The 20,153-nt window shown below is 35.1% G+C and overlaps 1 protein-coding gene across 1 annotated transcript in view; it reads right to left on the bottom strand.

Annotated features, from left to right (window-relative positions):
- Positions 1-3,097: 3,097 nt before the first annotated feature.
- The window catches only part of EMC2 (ER membrane protein complex subunit 2), a 35,629-nt gene continuing 18,573 nt past the window's right edge, over positions 3,098-20,153 (bottom strand). The window contains exons 6-11 of the mRNA XM_066334857.1: positions 13,577-13,662; positions 13,349-13,408; positions 10,881-10,962; positions 9,639-9,749; positions 8,520-8,624; positions 3,098-3,501 (exon numbers count right to left, since the gene is read on the bottom strand). Coding sequence (XP_066190954.1) covers positions 3,415-3,501; positions 8,520-8,624; positions 9,639-9,749; positions 10,881-10,962; positions 13,349-13,408; positions 13,577-13,662 — 531 coding nt within the window. The 3' untranslated portion in view covers positions 3,098-3,414. The remainder of the gene's footprint in view (positions 3,502-8,519; positions 8,625-9,638; positions 9,750-10,880; positions 10,963-13,348; positions 13,409-13,576; positions 13,663-20,153) is intronic.

The raw sequence follows: 20,153 nt of genomic DNA, 5'->3' as shown, positions 1-20,153 counted from the left end.
ACTGAGCAAGTACTAAGCAATATTTTGAGAAATACTCAGCCACATTAATTTTCTAGACAAGACCACAGTCAAAAACTCTACTAATGCTTCTCTACTCTGACATCAACTTGAAGGAGGGTGGGTGTAGTCCTTTCCTGCATATGGGGGTATGCACATCACAACAGCACTGTTTCACTGGAATCTCGACAGTTTAGATTATAACAGAGCTTTGAGTTTAGAGTTGAATATATAGAAGTTCTTAAATTGCAAGAATTATTATTGTAAACCTGACTGCAGTTACAGTTGGTGTTCTTGGAAGATGAGAGTGCAAGTAACAAGAAGCTAACAAATTCATGCCAGTAAGTCAAGTTTAATTTGCTTTCCTTTTCCCCTCCCTTCTAAAGCTGGCTTAAATTCAAGTTCCACTGTAAATGCAGTGACTAGCAAACATGGATGCCATTACAAATACAGCACTGCCAAGAGGAAGTCCTCCGTTGACTAATAACAGAGTTTCCAATAGCAACTGCAAGATATTCTGGGCAGTGAACTGAAGAGATTTAGGGATATATTCTAAACAAGATGTGTTTTTGCAGCTACATAATATGAACTGTATAACATTTGGACAACAGAGTTTGAAGAAGTCACCAATAATTTGTATCACAAAGGCAGAACTGGATGTTTTGGTGGCTCTTCAATGATTTTACCTCATCAGGGAACACTGAGCTCTCCCTGTCAAGCCTATTACCAAAGTATGGTTGAGAAAGTAAAGACACAGTCATTGCTACACAGCCTGGCATTGCAAAGGTCCCAAGCTTTTGCTGTCAGCTGAAACAATATGAAATGTGGCCTTTTGTTTTGAAAAGAGGAGACTGAATGCTTGATAATATTTTTGTGTAGCATTTGTCACTGTCAGAGCACAATACAGAACATAATGAAGTTCATTTGTTAATTAAGTAACCCATTCTCTGAAAACCTACTCTTTAATGCAACACAGCATCCGTAACATTACAAAATCATTTACTAGAACTGGAAAATTACTTTTACAAAGATCATATTGTATGACAGCTTCTCTTCTCAGCAAGCCCTTTTTTGCTGAGAGTGCAGGGAATTTCATATAGTTACTTCCCCTGCATAGGATTTTTATACTTTTAAATTTGAATATGGAAAATACTCTTAATTTCCACTGCTGCAATTCCGTAGTTCTGTTGGACACTGCCCATGGATTTTCACAGGAGTAATTAAGTTAACATTTGAAGTAAACACAAATTTGTCACAAATATTTGCAAGCTTAACTTGTAAGCTCTACTACATGTAAACTTCGTCAAAATACAAGCACAAATCAGAGTGCTAAATAGCAATTTCAAAGAGATAGTAAGCAGTAATGAAAATAAGACAGTGCTAAGCAGCCAAATTACATGAAAATTGTCATCAAATAACTGAAAACAAGAAACAGAACGAACTTCCTTACAGAAACTGATATACTAAATACCCAAGTCTGACAGTGCTACAATAAAAGCAGCCTCAGAACAAAGCTTTCTATACAACACATTTTAGCAGGAGATGCCTGCTAAATAAAAAAAAAAACAATGCACTGCTGGTTTTTAATACTTTGAAGGTAAAATGTTATGCACTAAGTAATTTTAGCCTTCAGTACAACTTCCCACCTTTTTTTTTTTCATTTTAAAATGCAACCAAGTTATACTAGATGTAGGTACAACAGAAAAAAACCACTAATGTGGGCTGAAAACTCTAGATGGCACACTCATACAATCAAAGACTACAACAGAAATACACCAGGATCAACCATGATATGTTTCAACTATGATATGTTCTAAACGCAATGCATATATAATCTAGACACATGTACTATTCTGAGGCCAGTTTGTGAATTATTATTATAAAAGGATATGTACTATTTCCCCAAGTTAGAATTGGATGATTAAACATAACACGATTTGCAGTTTTGTATTTCAACAGCAGTGAATTAAGCTATTTTATGACTCCACATACAATTAATTCTCATGGCATGGCATCCATTCTGTCACACTCCAACCTATTTCATAGTTAAGAGTCAGACCCTACATGTTTATTGAAGGCCCAGTCTCATGCAAAAACCAGCTTAGTTATACAAATTTTCAAGCTTTGAAGGAAGATTTTGTTAATGGTTTGTTTTTAAGAAGGAACTCTGCTGTGTTTCATTACAAGTCCAGGATCATAATACAGACAGTTTAGGCAGTATAAAATCTGTAAGTTTAATCATCTTGGACGGTTGTTAACAGCCATGAAAATATTGCAATATCGATGTCAGAATTTGCCAAGGGTATGCTGCTGCTCTTACACAATCTTATTGAAGCTGTAGTACATTAAATGATAGCTGTGCAACTGAATTGCCACACAACACACCTGAACATCATCCAGAACGATCAGAAGTGCAAAATGCTTGAAATAAGGGTGTTTGACTCATTATCTAAGTAAATTAACAAGTGCCTAAGACAAACAGAACACAGTTTTACAGTGTGCTAGATGCAGCATGTAGATGGTGTAACAAATACAATCCCACACTATGTAAGGCAGCTGAAGAAGCTCTCATGTCAGAGCAGTAGCCCTTGCTCCATGTGAAGAAGCCAAAGTGCCATAGCAAAGGGGTGCCCCTACCAGGGACACAGAAGAGCAGAGACCACCATGGAGCCCCAGCTGAAATTCATCATGTGGAACACATGTACAAGAAAGGACACAGAGAAGGAAGAAAAAAAAAGAAGGGAATCTGCATACCCTGATCAGAGAATTACGTGGACATGGAAGCATTTGCCCACAAAGCCACAGAGAAGAATGTCTTTGGCCTTAAGCCAGAAAAACAGCACCTCTGCAGCAAAGTCCACAAGTAACTTGTCTCCATTTCTACAATACTAGATACCAACTCATTAAGAAAATCCTTAACAAACTTTCTTCTCTAATAAAGTGTACTCATAATCACTCCTTGATGGATTTTCTAGAAAGGGTACCTCTGTAGCATGTTTTTACTCTTAAAAATGCAAACAGGAGAAGATATTTAGCATGTTATTAATTTATATATATAAATTTGTGATTTCCATTTGCAAGTTCAATAAGTCACCGTATATTTTTAATCATTTAACAAGTTTATTTCTACAAATTATGGCTTAGAAGCAGGTACTGTACATACAAAAATCTGAGGAGACTGATGTGCAGCACGTCATTTCTTTATGTTGTTTATGTGGATAAGTTATTAATTTCAGGGATATTCATCACATTTCTTATAGCAGCAATAAATAGGCATTTTACTTTTCATAAAATGTTATTTTATATAGCACATAATCAATACAAAATTAACTTTTAACAGCACTAGAGTAACATAACCCACAGGTCATTACAGGTTGAGTGTGGTATTGGAAAATTTTGTATTACATCTCTGCCAAGCTAAGACTGAGTGATTTGCAGGGTCTCCAACATGTCTTCCACTGCCTTCAAAGAATATTTAGTTTCTTTCTTACTGCGACCTGCAAACTAAACAGGAAAGAAAGGATTGTTATTTATAAATATATAATAGAAATACCAAGAATTAACTGTATTTACTACAAACTTAGAAGCACAAAACTAAGCCTTAGAATTTTTACCAGAATACAAACTGTATCACCTTCTTCTATGAAGTAAAGAAAAATACTTTCTTTAAAGAAAGACAAAAAATTCTACTTTTTAAAATTCACTATAAAATAATCCAGACAACACATAATTGTATTTTATGGTTCAAAGTAACTATGACAGATGACACTGTACTTGATTGTAGCCTATTATTAAAACAGCCATTTCAGAGAACATTTGAAATAAAGTCTATCTTGATAAAAAAGAAAGATACAACTTAATAAATAATAGTAATGACTTTAGACAGGAAGGGGTAAAGGGACAGGAAATGCTGACCACCTCGTGTTGAACTCGAAAAAGTTTTTCTAGTGATACTGACAATCCCCATCACTCATCAGTCATATCTAACAGAGGGGATTCATTGAGCAGGTTGGTCTTTAGTCAAATGAAACTCCTAACCATTTTTAATACACCTGCACTAAAAAGTTTTGCATTTCGGGTTGGGAGGGGTGATAAAGAAACTACAGTAACTAAAACTTGGTTCTAGTAAAATAGCTTATTCTCTACTTAAATGTTAACATCTAAACACTCAATAAATTTTCAATTTGAAGTTTTTTATTTCAAATAATACTGGTGTCTCGTGTAGTTAGTCCTTGATTTATAATGTGTCCCTGCTTTCTTGTAATTAACTTAATTTAGCAAACTCTTCATGACCTGTTAAGAAAGATTAAGTCATCAAACTCAGGTAATATCACACCAGCAACAAGTTGCAGGACCTGTTAACCTGCTTTTGACCCCCAGGCTACAATCTAGCATTGCGATTCCCAATCAGTACTGAGTTTTTTAAAGAACAGTTTTGGCACAGTAAATGATAAGCTATTTCAAATCAAACAGTTAGGAGAAATTCTGTTACTGCAACAACACTTTACAGCTTCAAGATGTACTGAACACACTATATTTTCATGTTTTATATTTCCACATGATTAACTGGTGTACCGGGTTTTGATTCTAGTAGTATATATAAATCCATTCTTCAGGTTGTGCAGTTTCCATAGTGACAGGCAATAGTCAATTTCAGAAGAAAATACAAGATTTCTTAACACATTCCAAGGTGAAAGCAGCAACTTTTGCTTGTATCTGATTGAATAAAATACTCTCTCTTTGTTCACACTAAACAGGCACTTGGAAATTCCAAATCTTTTCACAAAACCAAACAAGTTTAAAAAACACAAGTCAAAAGTTTCAACTGAAAAATTCTTTCAAACTCAAAGCATCCAGAAATTTAAATAAAAAGCACAGAAACCTAAATATACTGTGGTCAAAAAACACATTTGGCAAGATACACAGGAAGCACGCAGAGAAAAACTTCAAAATAAGAAAAAATTTACTTATTCTTGTCATGGACACTGGAAGCAAAATTGACATATGACATTAGTTTTAAAAAATGCTACTTGCTAATTTCAAGAGTGGTTGCCTTCATGATACTGACATGTAGCTTAAGCTGAACAAATAAAACCAAACTCTGCGTCATAACAACCAGAAGCACACTTGGAAATGTAATCACTTCAAATTTGCCCTGACGAACAATTATTTTGTCTATTCAGCCATTACACAGCAATTTAACTGATTGAGCTGGAATCCATTTCTTAAATCATGATTTAATTTTCTGCTTCCCAAATGGTTAGTAACAAAATCACCACTCCCCAGCCATAAATAACATGTAGACTGCTAACACAGAAGAGTTTAGCAATATACCCAAGAAGCATGTATCTGGAAAATTACTATGAGCAGAATCACATTAAAGATTTTTGTGAGCATTAATCAAACTCGCCTGCCTCTGCTGAAATGCTTCTACCAGAGGACATGCTAAATCAATTACCTAATTGAAGAGCTCCAGGTAGCCTTATTTGGTTTCGGTGTTGAAGTAACTGTGACTCCTGTCCCCACAGTTAGAACAGACAGAAGTTCTTCTCAGGGTCTGCACATATGGAATGATCCAGTTTTCCAGTCATAGGGCAAAAGTAAGCTTGTAATAATAATAAAACTAATTCTTTGACTAAGGAGTACTTCACTAACTTCTGAAATAAAAAATTAATTTTTATTTGGGTCCTTTTTCCACCCAGTCAATTAAATTTAAGAAGCCTCGAGCATAATGACTGTTTTTTTTTTTTTCCAAAGGATGTTAGCAGCCAGGAATTCCAGCTCCCTACAGCAGCCCTAGCTACAAAACCTTTCTGTCTTCCTGAAGAAGTTCACATTTCTCCTAGATTAGACACAGATGAGAAGTACTAATCAGCACAGATGGTTACATATGTAACATCAAAATAAGTATATTAACTAGCTGTAGTGTCAAATATCTGTGCATTTCAGAAATTTTTTTAACTATTCTTTATCACGATGTTTTCCTGTAAAGACAGAGTTGCAGTCTAACCAATATTGCTGAAATAAGATTTTCTTTCTATACTCAAACACTGCCTTCCATAGATGACAATAAACTAAACTGTTCTTCTGATTTCATAGATGAATGCACAGGAAAAGCAAAAATCAAGTGCCGAAGCACATTGCTTGAATGACAGGATAGAGTGGAAGAGGGGGACCAGTAAAAATATTTCATGTTAATTGCATATAAAATAATTTTTTAAAAAATAATTAAATAATTAAAAAGTAACTACAGGCAGTCACTTGAAAAAATAAAGGCAGTTTTCCAAAACTGCTGAGTAAACTGCTGGTAATTTAAGTTCAAATCCAAACTGGAAATGGGGAAAGATTTCACTGCAAGGCAATTGCTCAAAAGTAACTTTTTGCATTAATAGCTTGGAATTCAAAGTTGAAAATACATATAAATTGTATGGACATCCAAATCAGGATTCTAAATTCACCTTGTTCTCTAGAACATGACCACCAGAACAATTTCATTGAGCAGTACGAGAATGTCCAACCAATAAAACAAGTCAATGTCAAACCCAAAAAGCTTTTAAGGCTCTTACTGCACTTTACAGGTGGATCATGCATGGAAAGTGGGGAGGATTTATTGAGATCATATAAATATCCAGCTTAAAACCTGTCTAGACATACCCTCCCACTAAGGCAGAAACACTGTAAGGGCTTTCCCTGGCACAAGCGACCAAGGTTTCATCCTCAGGTCCAAATGGTGACAGAATTCCAACTGCTCAGCTCACCAAGAGAGCAACCAATCAACATTGACTCACAGGGGGAACTGCCACCCCCTGCATCACCTAACACCACCGGCTGGATGTTCTGAGTCTCTGACACAGAGACTGGAGTAGCCAAACACTTCTGCAGCCCTGTAACAAGGTCAGGAGGGTTGGGCTGGGAATGCCCTGCCCAGCTGTGCTCACTGAAGCTTCTTGCGGTTCTTCTGGGAAGAGGAATAGGGGTATTTACCCCATTTATTTGCCCCATCATGGCTTGAGTTTGAACACTTTCATTTTCTCAAGAGCTGAATATCCCCTAAGATTCTAATCACACACAATTCTTCACCTTATATCCCAAACAGCTAACAAGAGCAGCTAAAGTGGGCTATATACACACACACATATATATATCTCTATATATGTATGTATGTTAGTTGTGTTAACATGGCCTGTTCTGGTAAGCATCAACCAAAAGTGCTTAATGTAGGATCCAGAAGAATTCCACAGAAATAGTAATAAAAATTTCAAACTAAAAGGAAAAAAAAAAAACACCAAAAAAACCAACAACAACAAAACCCCTAAACCCTCTCCACTTAAAAATGCCCCCAGCATCACACCACTCCCAATAAAATTCATGTTTTATTAGAGACATTATGATGTAAACAGAAAGCTATGTGGAGAGAAAAGAAAGAAATGGAAAAAACCAACAAAACAAACAGGTCTGCTTTATCTGAATGTGAATCAGTAAACTAGAAACTGTCACAATTAAATATCCATTATGTTGAGAACCAGGAGATGCCTATTTCCAGGTCTTCTGGGCCATTCCACAGTCATAGCCAACACCGGTTTTAAATTTCCACCCTGCTGCACCCTGAAAGTGCATCCCAGAAGTGCTAACAAGTCTCTACCAGTACTTTGAACTCCAATCACAGTATTTACTTAAAACATGTGCTAATCCACTCCAATCAAAGCAGTTCATTTTACTAAGATGTAAAACATGGAATTCTGGTTTTTACTAACATTTCACGTATCTTTTAAAACAAGTTATGTTCTGTCAATTATGACTCCATGGTGTATTTCATTCTTTGACAGTTTTTTCTAAGTGTTTGGTTATTTTGGTTGGATTTGTGTTAGGGGCTTTGTGTTGCCTTTTTTTTCTTTGTTTCTGTTTTTGTGTGGAGATTGTTGTTTCTTGGGGGTTTTTGGGGTTTTGTTTGGTTTTAATCCTTCAAAACTTGAGTTTTTCAGCTATGCTCTGCTTATAGGAATGTCAGGCATACTTCAAGTTAAAAGAAGCCCTGGTTATTCACAAAACACCAGACAGAAGTAGTTAATTCACACACACCTTACCATCACGAGCAGGTAAATGGTTTATTAATGAAAAGCAGAGCAATTTAAAGAGCAGAAGAGAAATAAACTTCAGGCATGTAAGTATAAAATGCTTCATTATGTCCCCAGGGATACAATGCTCTTCACTGTACAGTAAGAAGCTACAGGGCCAATTAGGAGAAATGTAAAATATCTCTAAGCTGGAATATATCAAAAATACATCAGTTAATGTTAGTAAGAAAAATCTGTTTAAAGCTATTAAGTAAATGACAGTAATTAATAACAGTAAAGTATCAACCTTATATTAATTGAAGTTTCCAGGAAATCAAACAGAAGAAGAATGTAAAAAACCCATGCTGATTTACATGTCATATTTAACCTTTTGAACAGCAGTGGATAAAACTGCAGAAAACAACGACAGAACATGTTAAGAATATCATAAAGCAATGAAGTACTAACCTGGTATGCTCTGTTTATTTGGTTTGCTGCCCAGCTGGCATATTTCATATTATCTTTTTTCATTTTTGCACTTGCTTTTGGATTGGAAGCAATATGACTGGCAGACTAGGAATACAGTAAAATAAAAACAAACCCCAGAGTGATTATAAAATTTATGCGCATGAAATAAACTGAGAACTTTCAGCATCCTTACAGTCAAAGCCCCACGTGCAGTGATAGTAGGACAAAAAAACCAAACCAAACCAAACCAAACAAACAAACAACCCCCCCCCAACCCCAACCAAAAACAAAACCAAAACACCACCCCCCCACCCCTCCCCCCCCTCAAAAAAAAATTACTGCCAAACAGCATCCTGGTAAGAATTAGCTAGACTTTTTAAACAATTGTTTTTTCTCTTTAAAGCTACATTAGACTACAGTTCAGTTCTGTACCGAGTTAAGAACCAAACCTGGATGTGATCAGCTAATCCAATTTGCTTTTCCTAAAGTGAGAGTTAGGAATTAGTTTTCCACATTAAATCTGTCCCCACGGACAACATAAAACACATCACTTGTATGTCCAAACTGCCATTAAAAACATTTTTCCCTGTAGCATCAGAAAACACATTTTAAAAGCAGGTAAGACTCTACATAAAACACGCCCACTCTCACCTGAAAGGGAAAAATTTTTTAATTTTACTTAAAGAATTATTACTTAAGAATCAAATTACTTAAGAATTATTACTTAATAATCAAAGAGAGGGTTTTTTTTATGTATATAAATAAATCGACTATGCAAGGAATCACAGTTACTGTGCTGGTGCTTTTTAGCAGTTCATCACCCTCTAGAAATGAGCACATCTTTAAATCCTTTTTCATAGGATTTAATAACTCTAGTTCTTTTGAAAATACAGACAAGACTGAGAGGTTAAGAGCACTTCAGTAAGGAGTAGTTACTAGCACAAAATTATCCATATTCCAAATGTATGTAAAATAGTCCATATTTTAAAACAGTGTTAATAATCTGAGCTTTTAAGTTAAAAATCAGGGGGAAAAAACAAAACAGCAAATGGCAAAGGATAATATACATATATGAACATATTCAGAATGATAACATGGAAAATCTACAATCATGCTTACCATGTAAAGTCCAAATAGAGCTCTCATATTTCTGTTGTTAAGCTTCAGTGCTTGTGCAAAATACTTTCTTGACAGCTCAAGGTTTTCAAGCCCTCCCTGAGTGTATTTAACCTGTAAAAATGGTAAGCACCTGAAACTTGCATGTCATTCATACCTCAGGCATTCACTTTGAAGCAATGACATTACAAAAATTCGCTCCAAGTTTGTTTCACATGATATTTCAAATCAGGTGATGCCTATGAAAGGCCAAATACTGGCCTGGGAGAAATCCAAGTTCTTCGCAATATATGTATTTAAAAACACTTAACTATAGGAGAAAAAAAAAAAAAAAAACAGCATAAATTTAATTAATGCACTGCTACAAAATTAAAAAGTGATTATTTTTCACGTATAAATACTTGAAACCTTGGACTTACCCTTATGAAAAACAACACAAACTTTAAATCTAAATTCTGAGTACTAGAAATCCATACTGACACTATGTTCCCACAGCATGCATGAAAACAGTTCACAAAACTACACAATGCCTTTCATTATGTATTCAAAATAGCACACAAAGTTTAGAGGATTACTCCATTGTTTTTCTACTCATTTTTCCAGATATTACATCAACAAAAAGAGGGATAAATACTAGAAGATATGCTTTGAAGTCTTTCTATGAGAAAGCTACTTAGGCTTTCAAGTTTTAATGTCAATTTTATCCATGTTAACTAAACAAATTAAACCCATTCTAAGCAGTTAACAGTAAAATTTAGGAAAAAAATATAATTTGGAAAAAAGGATTAATTCAAATGGCCAAAACCTTAAGCTAAAGCTAACCTAACTTTACCTCTAGTTTTTACCTCTCTTCCACTAGTGCTCCTTCAGGCAAAATCTGGTTTCCAAGATCTGAGTCCACAGTAACAGGCTATATAACCTCCTGGGCAGAACTGTTGTTGAAAAGTTTAACTTCTCACACACTTAATTTGAAAAGTGCATAAAAATTTCAACAAGAAGAGTTCATTTAAAATTAGCTTTTATCTTCAACAATTCCTGCCCTCTTATACATAGCTTAGTCACACTGTGACTGAGTCACTAAGTAAGAAACCAGTTTTCAGAACATTTTCAGTTCTATGAGATATTAGCATTCTCTGTGAACTCTTTTAAATCTCCTAGGGAAAAATTAAAGAAACCATTTTCACCACTTTTGCAACATAAAACCAGAAAATGTAATCAAACAACTGATTTTTCTGAAATACCTACCTCAGCATACTGTTGACAATATAAGTGGTTGTGTGGATTAGTCATCATAAGCTCCTCTAAGCAGAAGGCTGCCTTTGCATAGCTGAAGGAATACAAAAAACAGTGATAAAATGAAACACGAGTACATAGATCTGCTTCAGTTTTTTTACAGCACAATAAAAGTCTTACTTTTCCCTCATAAAATCACAATTCACAATTAATAAAAAATGTTTAATTTTAAAATTATGTTTAGAACCAGGTTACTATTTTTACATCATAGAGAGGGGAAAAATACACAAAATCTAATGGTCTAGGTATAAATGGAACAGCTCATGAAAAACATTTAATAAACTAATCTCTTATTAACAGATTTCTTGCCATTTCTTATCAGCAAGAGTGATGAGTAGAAATAGATAATAGCTACTCTAAGACACGGAACTGAGACTACAAAATATTTATTTTTAAGAAAATTCAGCTACCTGAGGATTCACAAATGCAGCTACTGATCACAGCGTTTACACTGTCAACTAGCTTTACCTACCAACAGTCAATCACAGAACTGAGATTAAAAAAACATACTACGAACAGTCTTAAAATTTAACAGCTCAAATCTATGTATGAAAATAGCATCAGACCTCTCCAAACAGGCAAATCCTTACCATTTGAAAAGGCTAGTCCTTGAGGTTTTTTAGTGAAACCTTTCAGAAAGAATTAAGTCAAGCTCAAAATACAAGTTTATTGAGAACAATCTTAGCTTTGTAATCTTTCAAATAATAGAACTGTCTGCAGAATTTGCATTGTCTAGAGATACGTGATAGCGCTATTGCATAGTTTATGTGACACGATTCCAAAATTCAGAAATACAAGGCTTATAATGACAGTGTAGGTAGATTTAATATCACAGTAAAAGCAATTTAGCAATTATGAGACCATATTAAACCATATTATCAGTAAAATCTTGTATCCTAAAATAAATAAATTTGTGGTTTTCTCCAGTGCATGTCATGATAGTCATGTATCTATATCCTTTATTAATCTGCAGATAAAAGGGCAGCCACCTCAGTCTCCAAAAGCAGAAGCCAGAGTCCTCATCGCAGAACAGGGTAAACTGAGGACTGTGTAAACCCTGTACATCAATGTGCGTTTATGAACAACAGTGAGAGCGTGGTGATTTCACAAGTCCTGTGACTTGTGACCCTGATAAAACATATAAGCTGATGAATTGTCTTCTTTTTTAAAACTTAACTTTTAGTTGCCTTTGGCCAATTTTTCCCTATTATCAAAATAACAATAATGATGCTCATGGAAGTATAGTGAGGAAGTGAATTCTTTCGATGAACTGAAATTCTACATATTGCTTTTTATTGGAATTAGAGACCAAAACAAATACAAGCAAAAGCAATTTCTTTCTTGAGTTTTATTGTACAATTTAATAATAAAAGATTACAGAAAAAAACCCAATAACGGAATACATATGTTTGCACCACTCTATCATTCACTTTTGTACTGACAGATTTGACAAGCTTAAATGTCTTCCTAGCCAATTTTTTTAGTAGCTATTTTCTTGGATAAGTGGCTGGTAGATTTCCCCAAAGAAATGGAAATCTGGGTATCAAAATTCTAGTTTATTCCTGAAGTCATCATTTAAAAGAGTTTAATAACTATTTTCTTTGAGAATGGTGTGCAAGGAGAGGTGACTGGGGAAGAATTTTTTCCTCACAGTGAGAATGGCTATTTCTTGACAATTTGATTCTTTTATCACCCTCTGAAAAGGAAAGAAGGAAACAATGTGATATAATTCAGGCTGGGTTGAAGAACCAAAGAAAGAGGGGAAAAAAAAGATACGCCTTTGGGTGGAGGTTTGAATTAATGCTGTGATATTAGAAAACTTGCACTAAGGCTTTGAGCTAATCCTCTCACACTGGGATTTCCTCCTGTCACTACAGCAATAAAAAAAGCTAACAAAAACATTAAATATCCAATAAGCAAGTTACTACAACATTCAGCATTCTTGATCGCTTTGGGTTTTGTACCCAGGCGACCAAATGCCTCCAACTCTGAATCCATGTTTTGCTTTGTGGGTTTTTTTTTTAAAGCTTACTACAAGTTCTAGGAGTGATGAATTGATTTTAGAAGTAAAGAATTTAACATCTCTAATAAGTAAAATACATAACTTGAACAAGAAGTGATGGGAAATAAGTACTGTTCTCTGCTGCACTCAAACCACTCCTTTTAAACATCAGGTTTTTAAAAACTACTGAAACATAGAGGTAATTAAGTAAACTCCTCTTGTTTGAAAAACAAATGCCTTCTTGAAGTATTTGGTAGCCAAATAAGCTTGATAATGATTTCCAGTTGAAGCCTAGTATGTTGGAAACAAGACTGCATACTTCGTAACACTAGTCCTTAAAAAAATCACTAAGGTTTTTGACTTACACAGAATGGGTTTCAAATCAACAGTTTTTATATGGACTTAGCAAACAACTTACTCATGTTCATTGATGTAAAGTTCTGCAAGTTCATGCCAAGCTTCTTGGTCACCAACAAATCTGTATAGAGAATACAAGAGAGGGAAAAAAGAAAAAAGAAAGAATGTGCAAGGGATTCTGTAAATGACAAGCACTGAAGCAAAAGCGTAAATTAATGCAAATTCCACTTTAATTAAAAAGATTTATCAGAATAGCAAAACACAATCCGTATTCTTGTAAGACACTCACTGTTCCAGATACTCATTCAGCTCTCGGATGGCCTCGAGATTTTTCCCCTGGGCTTTTCGAATGGCAATCTTACGCTTTCTTGCTGCCTATGGGTTGACATTAATAAAGGATTAGGCTTCATAATTCCCTGGGTTTTTGTAAGGAAAGCAATTTGACTGTGCAAATTATTATCTCAATACCAGTGGAATTCCACTGCAGAGACACTGCTAGGTTGAAGTTTATAAACATACCCTATGACATCCCACTGAGAGACTGAAAACCTCTTCTTACAATCACATTATGTATGCTTTTCTTTGGAGGCACAAACTGTATGCATTATTTCATTCAAATAAATGACTGTCCAGATTCTGATAATTACGAAACAGCAGGGGATGCTAATCTTCTGCTATTCCAACAACCCCCACCTTGTCATTCCATGACTGTAGAGGAGAAATGGTGACTTGAGTCCTAGAGAACCCCACAGATGCATCTTGGTTGTCTCTGTAAAAGCATGGCTTTCAGCCATTATAAAATATTCTTGCTGGAGTGCTGAACGGCACCTTTAACTAATACTAAATACGTACCAATTTTCCTAAACAAGTTTCTCATCATTCTTGGAGCACAAAGTAGGCTCTGCAATGTAAAGGGAATACAAAATAGCCATTTAAATGGCAAAAACTGAGTAGTATTTTGATATGTGGGTAGAAAATGTATTTTAATTAAACAATATAGAAATGAGTTATAAGAATTACAATGTATTTAAATTTTGGAGTTCATAAAAGGTGTCAGAGACCAGAAGGAGGAAAGATATAGAGGACTGTAATAGCTGATTATTCTGTACTTTAATCCAGTATTCCAGCTTCTGAATGATGCTGGTTAGAGTTTTCCCGCCTGTAGCTGTTGTCAGTCTTACTGAGCTGGAAGGGACCCACAAGGATCTCATCGAGTCCAACCTTCAAAAGAATGGTCCATACAGAGATCAAACTTGTGTCCTTGGTGTTATCAGCACCATGCTCAAACCAACTGAACATCAACACGCACTTGAGGTATGATTCAAAACAAAGGAACCTTCCCAGATGGGAGCAAACAGCACATCTCAGCCAGCCTCAAAGTCATCAGAACAGAAATGGAAGGCAAATGCAATTCCAGCATAACATAACTCAAAAAAGGAATGGCATCATAAGCCTCTTTCCTGGCCTCTAATGCTTGTGCTCTTGGGTGACCATAACCACTGTGGTCAGACGTGAGACAACAGACGGTGTGGTGCCTGTGACATCTACATGTACACAACACCCTTCTGTATGCCATTTCTCCATGAGATAATATTAATGATAAAAAATATAAAGCACACTTCTCTGGCAATTAAGTCCCACTGTTTATCACCTTCATAGCTCTCATCCTATTTCGTATCTTATAAAGAGTTTATACAGCTGGGCATCACCTTTCAGAAGCCTTGACAGGACTACTCTAAACAAAATCCTTAACAATTTTCATCTTTGAATTTCACAAGCTCTGAAATCAGTTTCTTCATGACGAACCCTAAGTTCACAGTCACATATACCCTGCAAGAGTTCAGGTTACAGCATGTTACATGTAACTACTCTCCTAAATAATTTTTTATCCTTTAACGCATTTGAACAAATCAATTGCTTCCAAAACAAGAGAGTGATAAATTAGTTCAAGCAGCAAAACAGAAAAGCTAGAAATGCTTTTGACACTAAGTTCATTCTTTCTAATTCATCCCCTTTATCTCCCTCACAACCACATATCTAATAGAAATTCAGTGAAAACAATTCAAGTGAACAAAAAAAAATTCACCCTTCTGATTAAACTAAGGACACAGGCAGAGAGAGGCATCATCAGGGGCCAAATCAGAACAGAAGCAGTGTGGTTTCCACTGCCTCTTTGTCAAACTGCAACCTGTGAAGTTACATACATCATTCTGTTTTTACTGAGAGACATCTGGCTAAAAGCCGTAACTGGAAATTTTAACTGCTGACACATTTATCACTGTAACAATAACACACTCCCTGTTTTACTTTTGCTATTTTAAAAATAAAGATAACAGTATAATTAAACTTATTTTCTTTAAATTCGAGAAGAATTTCCCACATGCTTATCATGCTGCTATAATAAACAAAACCACAAAATAACAATCAAAAAACCCTCAACCAAAACCATTGTTTGCTGTCACATTTTATGTGGTTCTCAAGGCGTTTGTAAAGCAGGTCACCCCTTTCTATGGTGGGAACTCCAGGGCAGTGTTAACCCACTACCCAAAGCTGACATTATCCACAGCCCAGTGACCTGCCCACTGAGCCTGAAACATGAAAAGCGAGAAACTGGGGATAACAGCGTGCACAGCCACAGGAATGCATCAAGCAATTAAGCCTAGGAGGACAGTAGGGGTTTTGCAGGTAACAGACTATCGACTTTATATATGTAGCTTTTCAAATGTAGCTCTTGGATTAACAACTAGGCAACCGGGTAATTTTCAAAATTTAAAGAAATCAACAGCCTGATTAAAGAAAACCCTTGAGAACTAAAATAATCTATTAAATATATAAAATCAATCAATTCATATGACAACTTAATTTGCAATGGCAAACAAGAACAGTCTATGTAAGTCACTCTTGTCTCTATTTCTAACGCAACTACTTCAACTGCATCCAAGTCAGTCCTCCAAGAGTCTGGAAAGAGATTTTTTCCATGGCTGCTTTATTTCTTAACCACAGCACTCCCAAGTAACATAAATCACCAGTGCATCAAGACATTAATTAATGAAAAGCTGCAACTATTTCTAGTCACAGACAGAACTTGATGATTACCTATAGCAAGCATGTAATCTAATGCAATCAAATAACAAGGACAAAAGCAATAGACATAATTAACATAGTCTGGTGGTAGCACTTAGGAATTACTTAAATTACATATACCTTTGACAGAATCTCTCTATTGCACCAGACCTATGAAACTTCTTCAAAATTACACTTTTACAACTTTTAAAATTTCGGTTTATTTATCCACCTTCCTCATCACCAAAAATACAGCAGCATCTGGGCTTGGAATCTGCACTCTCTTCACCCTCAAAAATGCTGGGAGATAAGTTTATTTACAGAGAACTCCAAGTTTACAAAAGAGAGGCTCGGCCACTCAAAACAGTGGAAGAACATCCTGAGGAAGAACAAAATGTTGTCTAACAGCACAGAATTTCTGAAAGTCTTTTTAAAAGCACTGGAAAGAACTCAGCAATGATGCAGAGGTTTTTTTAAAGCAGATTCTAACTTTTTCCATCACATGAATAAAATAATGAAGCCAAGAGATATGCACAGAGGTATTCAGCAGATCTGTGATTCATAGGAATGATATGACAGGTAGAAAAACAAAGACATGAAAAGAAACTACTATTGCTTTTAATGGTATTCAGACTACTCTTCTATCTGACTTCCTATTCCTAGTTTTTCTTTGAATCATAAAGTTTTAGGGTTTTTTTAAAATAAAAATAACATTCAATAATTTCAGTAATCAGTACATCAAAAAAATTATATTCAAAAAGGCCTGCATTACAATCAGAACATGGGCCAATTTGTGTGCTGTAAACTTCTATTTCTTACTCTCGTTTATATAGCCCCTGAGCTCACTATGTGAGTCAGCTTAAGTGCTGCTGTGTGAGCTGGGCTCACAGTTTCCTGAGCATCCTGAGGATGAAGAAAAACTAACAGCAATTTACACTCATAGCATCATTTTTTCTTTACTTCCGTAAAAATTAAACAAAATGCACAGAACCACTGCCAACACTAACAACCACTGTAGCATACAAAAACAGTTACTTATTAAGTAAAGCCACACTCACACCAATTCTACAGAAGCTTTACCAGCATTTATGACATGTTTCCAATTTATTACCTGTCTTACAACCAGCTGATAAAAGAAAACCAGGCAATTTCACGTTTTACTATGTTAAAGGCCCTCTTTACCAAAACCCTCACATCGCAAAATACAAATTTTTAGGGGATCTATTGCAAGATACTAAAAACCTGCAAAATGCAGAGTACAAATCTGTTCAATTATTAATTTCAAGTCCACCAAGAATATTCCTGAGAACTTATTTTTTTAAATACAGAGACCTGAAATTATTTTGAAGTCTAAAAAGCCTACTAAAACAGTCTCAAACAATTACATTAACAAAGATTTCAAAAATAACATTCAAGGGGTACATTTCAATTCTTCACATCACAACATTAAGGCTTTCTAGAAAAAGCCTCATACAAAAATTGACTCAACCTTCTTTCTCCTTCCACCTTAAGTAAAAAGGAAAAGGCAAAACCCCCAGTGCTGTAATAAGATCTGCAGAATTTGACCATGCAGATACTATGACACAGATTTCCTCCTCAATTTTCCAGAGTTTAAAGCAAAACGCTAGAATGGTTACTGGCTAATTCTGTAAATCCATAATTCTTAACGGAAAGATATATGTGTCTTAAAAGAAATACTTAAAGAATCAGCATCATATGGCCTAAGCTACTTCAGTATGTACAAATTCTTTAAGGAGTGAACCTTTTTAAGGTATTTCTTTAAAAGACTAGTAATTCCCAATCTAGTATAAGAACTAATCCTCCATTTGTCATGATTCTTTTTAATTAGAATTAAGTAGACTCAAATGAAGTGAGGACTTCAACATTTATCAACTTCTGCATTTCATTAATAAAATATACCAAGAGAGAATCTAACACTGTTCTAAATTTCATGGCTGCAAAGAAAGTATTAGTAGGAGAATTTACAGGGATTAAGACCTCTAGGAAAGGAACAATTTCTTATCTGTATAACTAGTACAGCATCAAACACCTAATATTTTTTATCTTAAAAAGACTTTTTTCTTTCTTTTTAACATTTTAGGAAATGTGCATTTGATCTAACAGTTTCATACACTGAAACATTTTCCTTCGAATTGCAATATGCAAATCAAAACAGAAGTGTAAACAGCTGCAACTAAGACATAAGGAAGAAATTACACAGATGTAAAAAATAGCACATAATCAAAAACAACCAAAATAATGAATATATTCTTACCAGAATTCAGACTTTTTTCAAAGTCAGTCATGCAAGACAGTTAAATCTTGCAAACCTATGCAGGCACAGAGCTACTGTGTTGAAGCTGCTCCTTTAAAGATAACATCAAAGCAAAACATAACTTTTTGTATCCAATAAACAACCTATGAAGTATAACACCAGCATAGAGCAAATTGGTAGGAGCTGTACAGGCTGAAAAGCTAAAGTCTGGAATCAGCAAACATGAAAAATGTTATATACCAACAAAAAGAAAGAACAGTTTACACAGAGGAAAGTAAGGCTTCCCTTATCTAGTGGAGTTCCTCAAGGAGTCTCTAAAAGATCCATGTAAAAGTCATCTTTACTTAAAAAAATATTTCAAAAAGATGCCTCGCCATGAAGCTGAAATCTCTGAAGAAAACTAAAGTTACCACAGTCCAATAGGGGAAGGTCTTTACATGTTTAAATAAATAAATCAAGATATAGAGGAAAGAGTTCTCTGCACTGAGAATCCCAGAATCACCTGCATTAAAAAGTACTGCTCAGCACTCTTGATAAGAGCTCTTATAGAGAATTCATAGTGATGTGAAGTTAAATTTTGATAAGGATTTATTTAAGTATAAAGAATAAAAGACAACAGCAAACAATAGCATTCACAGTAGTGAATCTTCATGAATACTTTTACCAGCATAATAAAACAACCCGTGAAATTTAATCTACATAAATGGCTGCATAGAGGGTCAAACAATACTAATTTAATGTACACAAAAAACCTGTCTGAATTTGTCTGGTTAAGAGGGAGATGCTGGACTTGCAATAAACAGTTCTATAAAACATAGATTCAGTGTTCAGAAACCATCTTAAAAAATCGCAAAACCCTGCCCCAAAACCCCAAATTGAAAATAATGTGATACTGGAGTTAGCAGACAAGAAGAGATACATCCGTGGCATCACTTTGTCAGTCTAGAATGCTCTTTCACTTTTGATACTGACTGCTATTCAGTCCTTTCGTTTCTCACCCAAATATAGGAAAAAGCACAGAAATGACATGGAGAACAGCAGCAGAGTTTTAAGGCACAGAATGGCAACAAGAACAGCCGCACATTAGGACTTCTTAGCTTAGAGGGAAGAAAAGTGCAAAAGATCCCTAAAGTCATGAGTATTAAAGTGAAAACAACTGCTAACAGTAACAGAAAAATTCAGAGGCACTAAATAAAATTGTTAGATTGCAGGTGTGGAAAAAGAAAAAAAATCCACAAACAGGAGATTTGCCCAATCCATTAAAAATGACAACATTTAATTTCTCAATTATGTTGTAGATGCATGCATGGCAAACTTAAGCAAGTTTAAAAATAAATCTATGCAGAAATTTTATGAAGAGCCATTAAAAACAAAGTTATGACTTCTGGCACAGAAAAACTGCAACATGAAAATGAATAGAAACTGGCAGAACAGACCACAGAATACTGTCATTGCCCTGCTCTTACACACTTCTGGTATCTGCAATAAGTCAAAGCCAGACATAGGAAAAGTCAAATGGACTTTTGTC

This window comes from Sylvia atricapilla, chromosome 1 (assembly GCF_009819655.1).
Source record: "Sylvia atricapilla isolate bSylAtr1 chromosome 1, bSylAtr1.pri, whole genome shotgun sequence".
Lineage (NCBI taxonomy): Eukaryota > Metazoa > Chordata > Aves > Passeriformes > Sylviidae > Sylvia > Sylvia atricapilla.
This window is presented reverse-complemented; position numbering and strand designations above follow the sequence as displayed.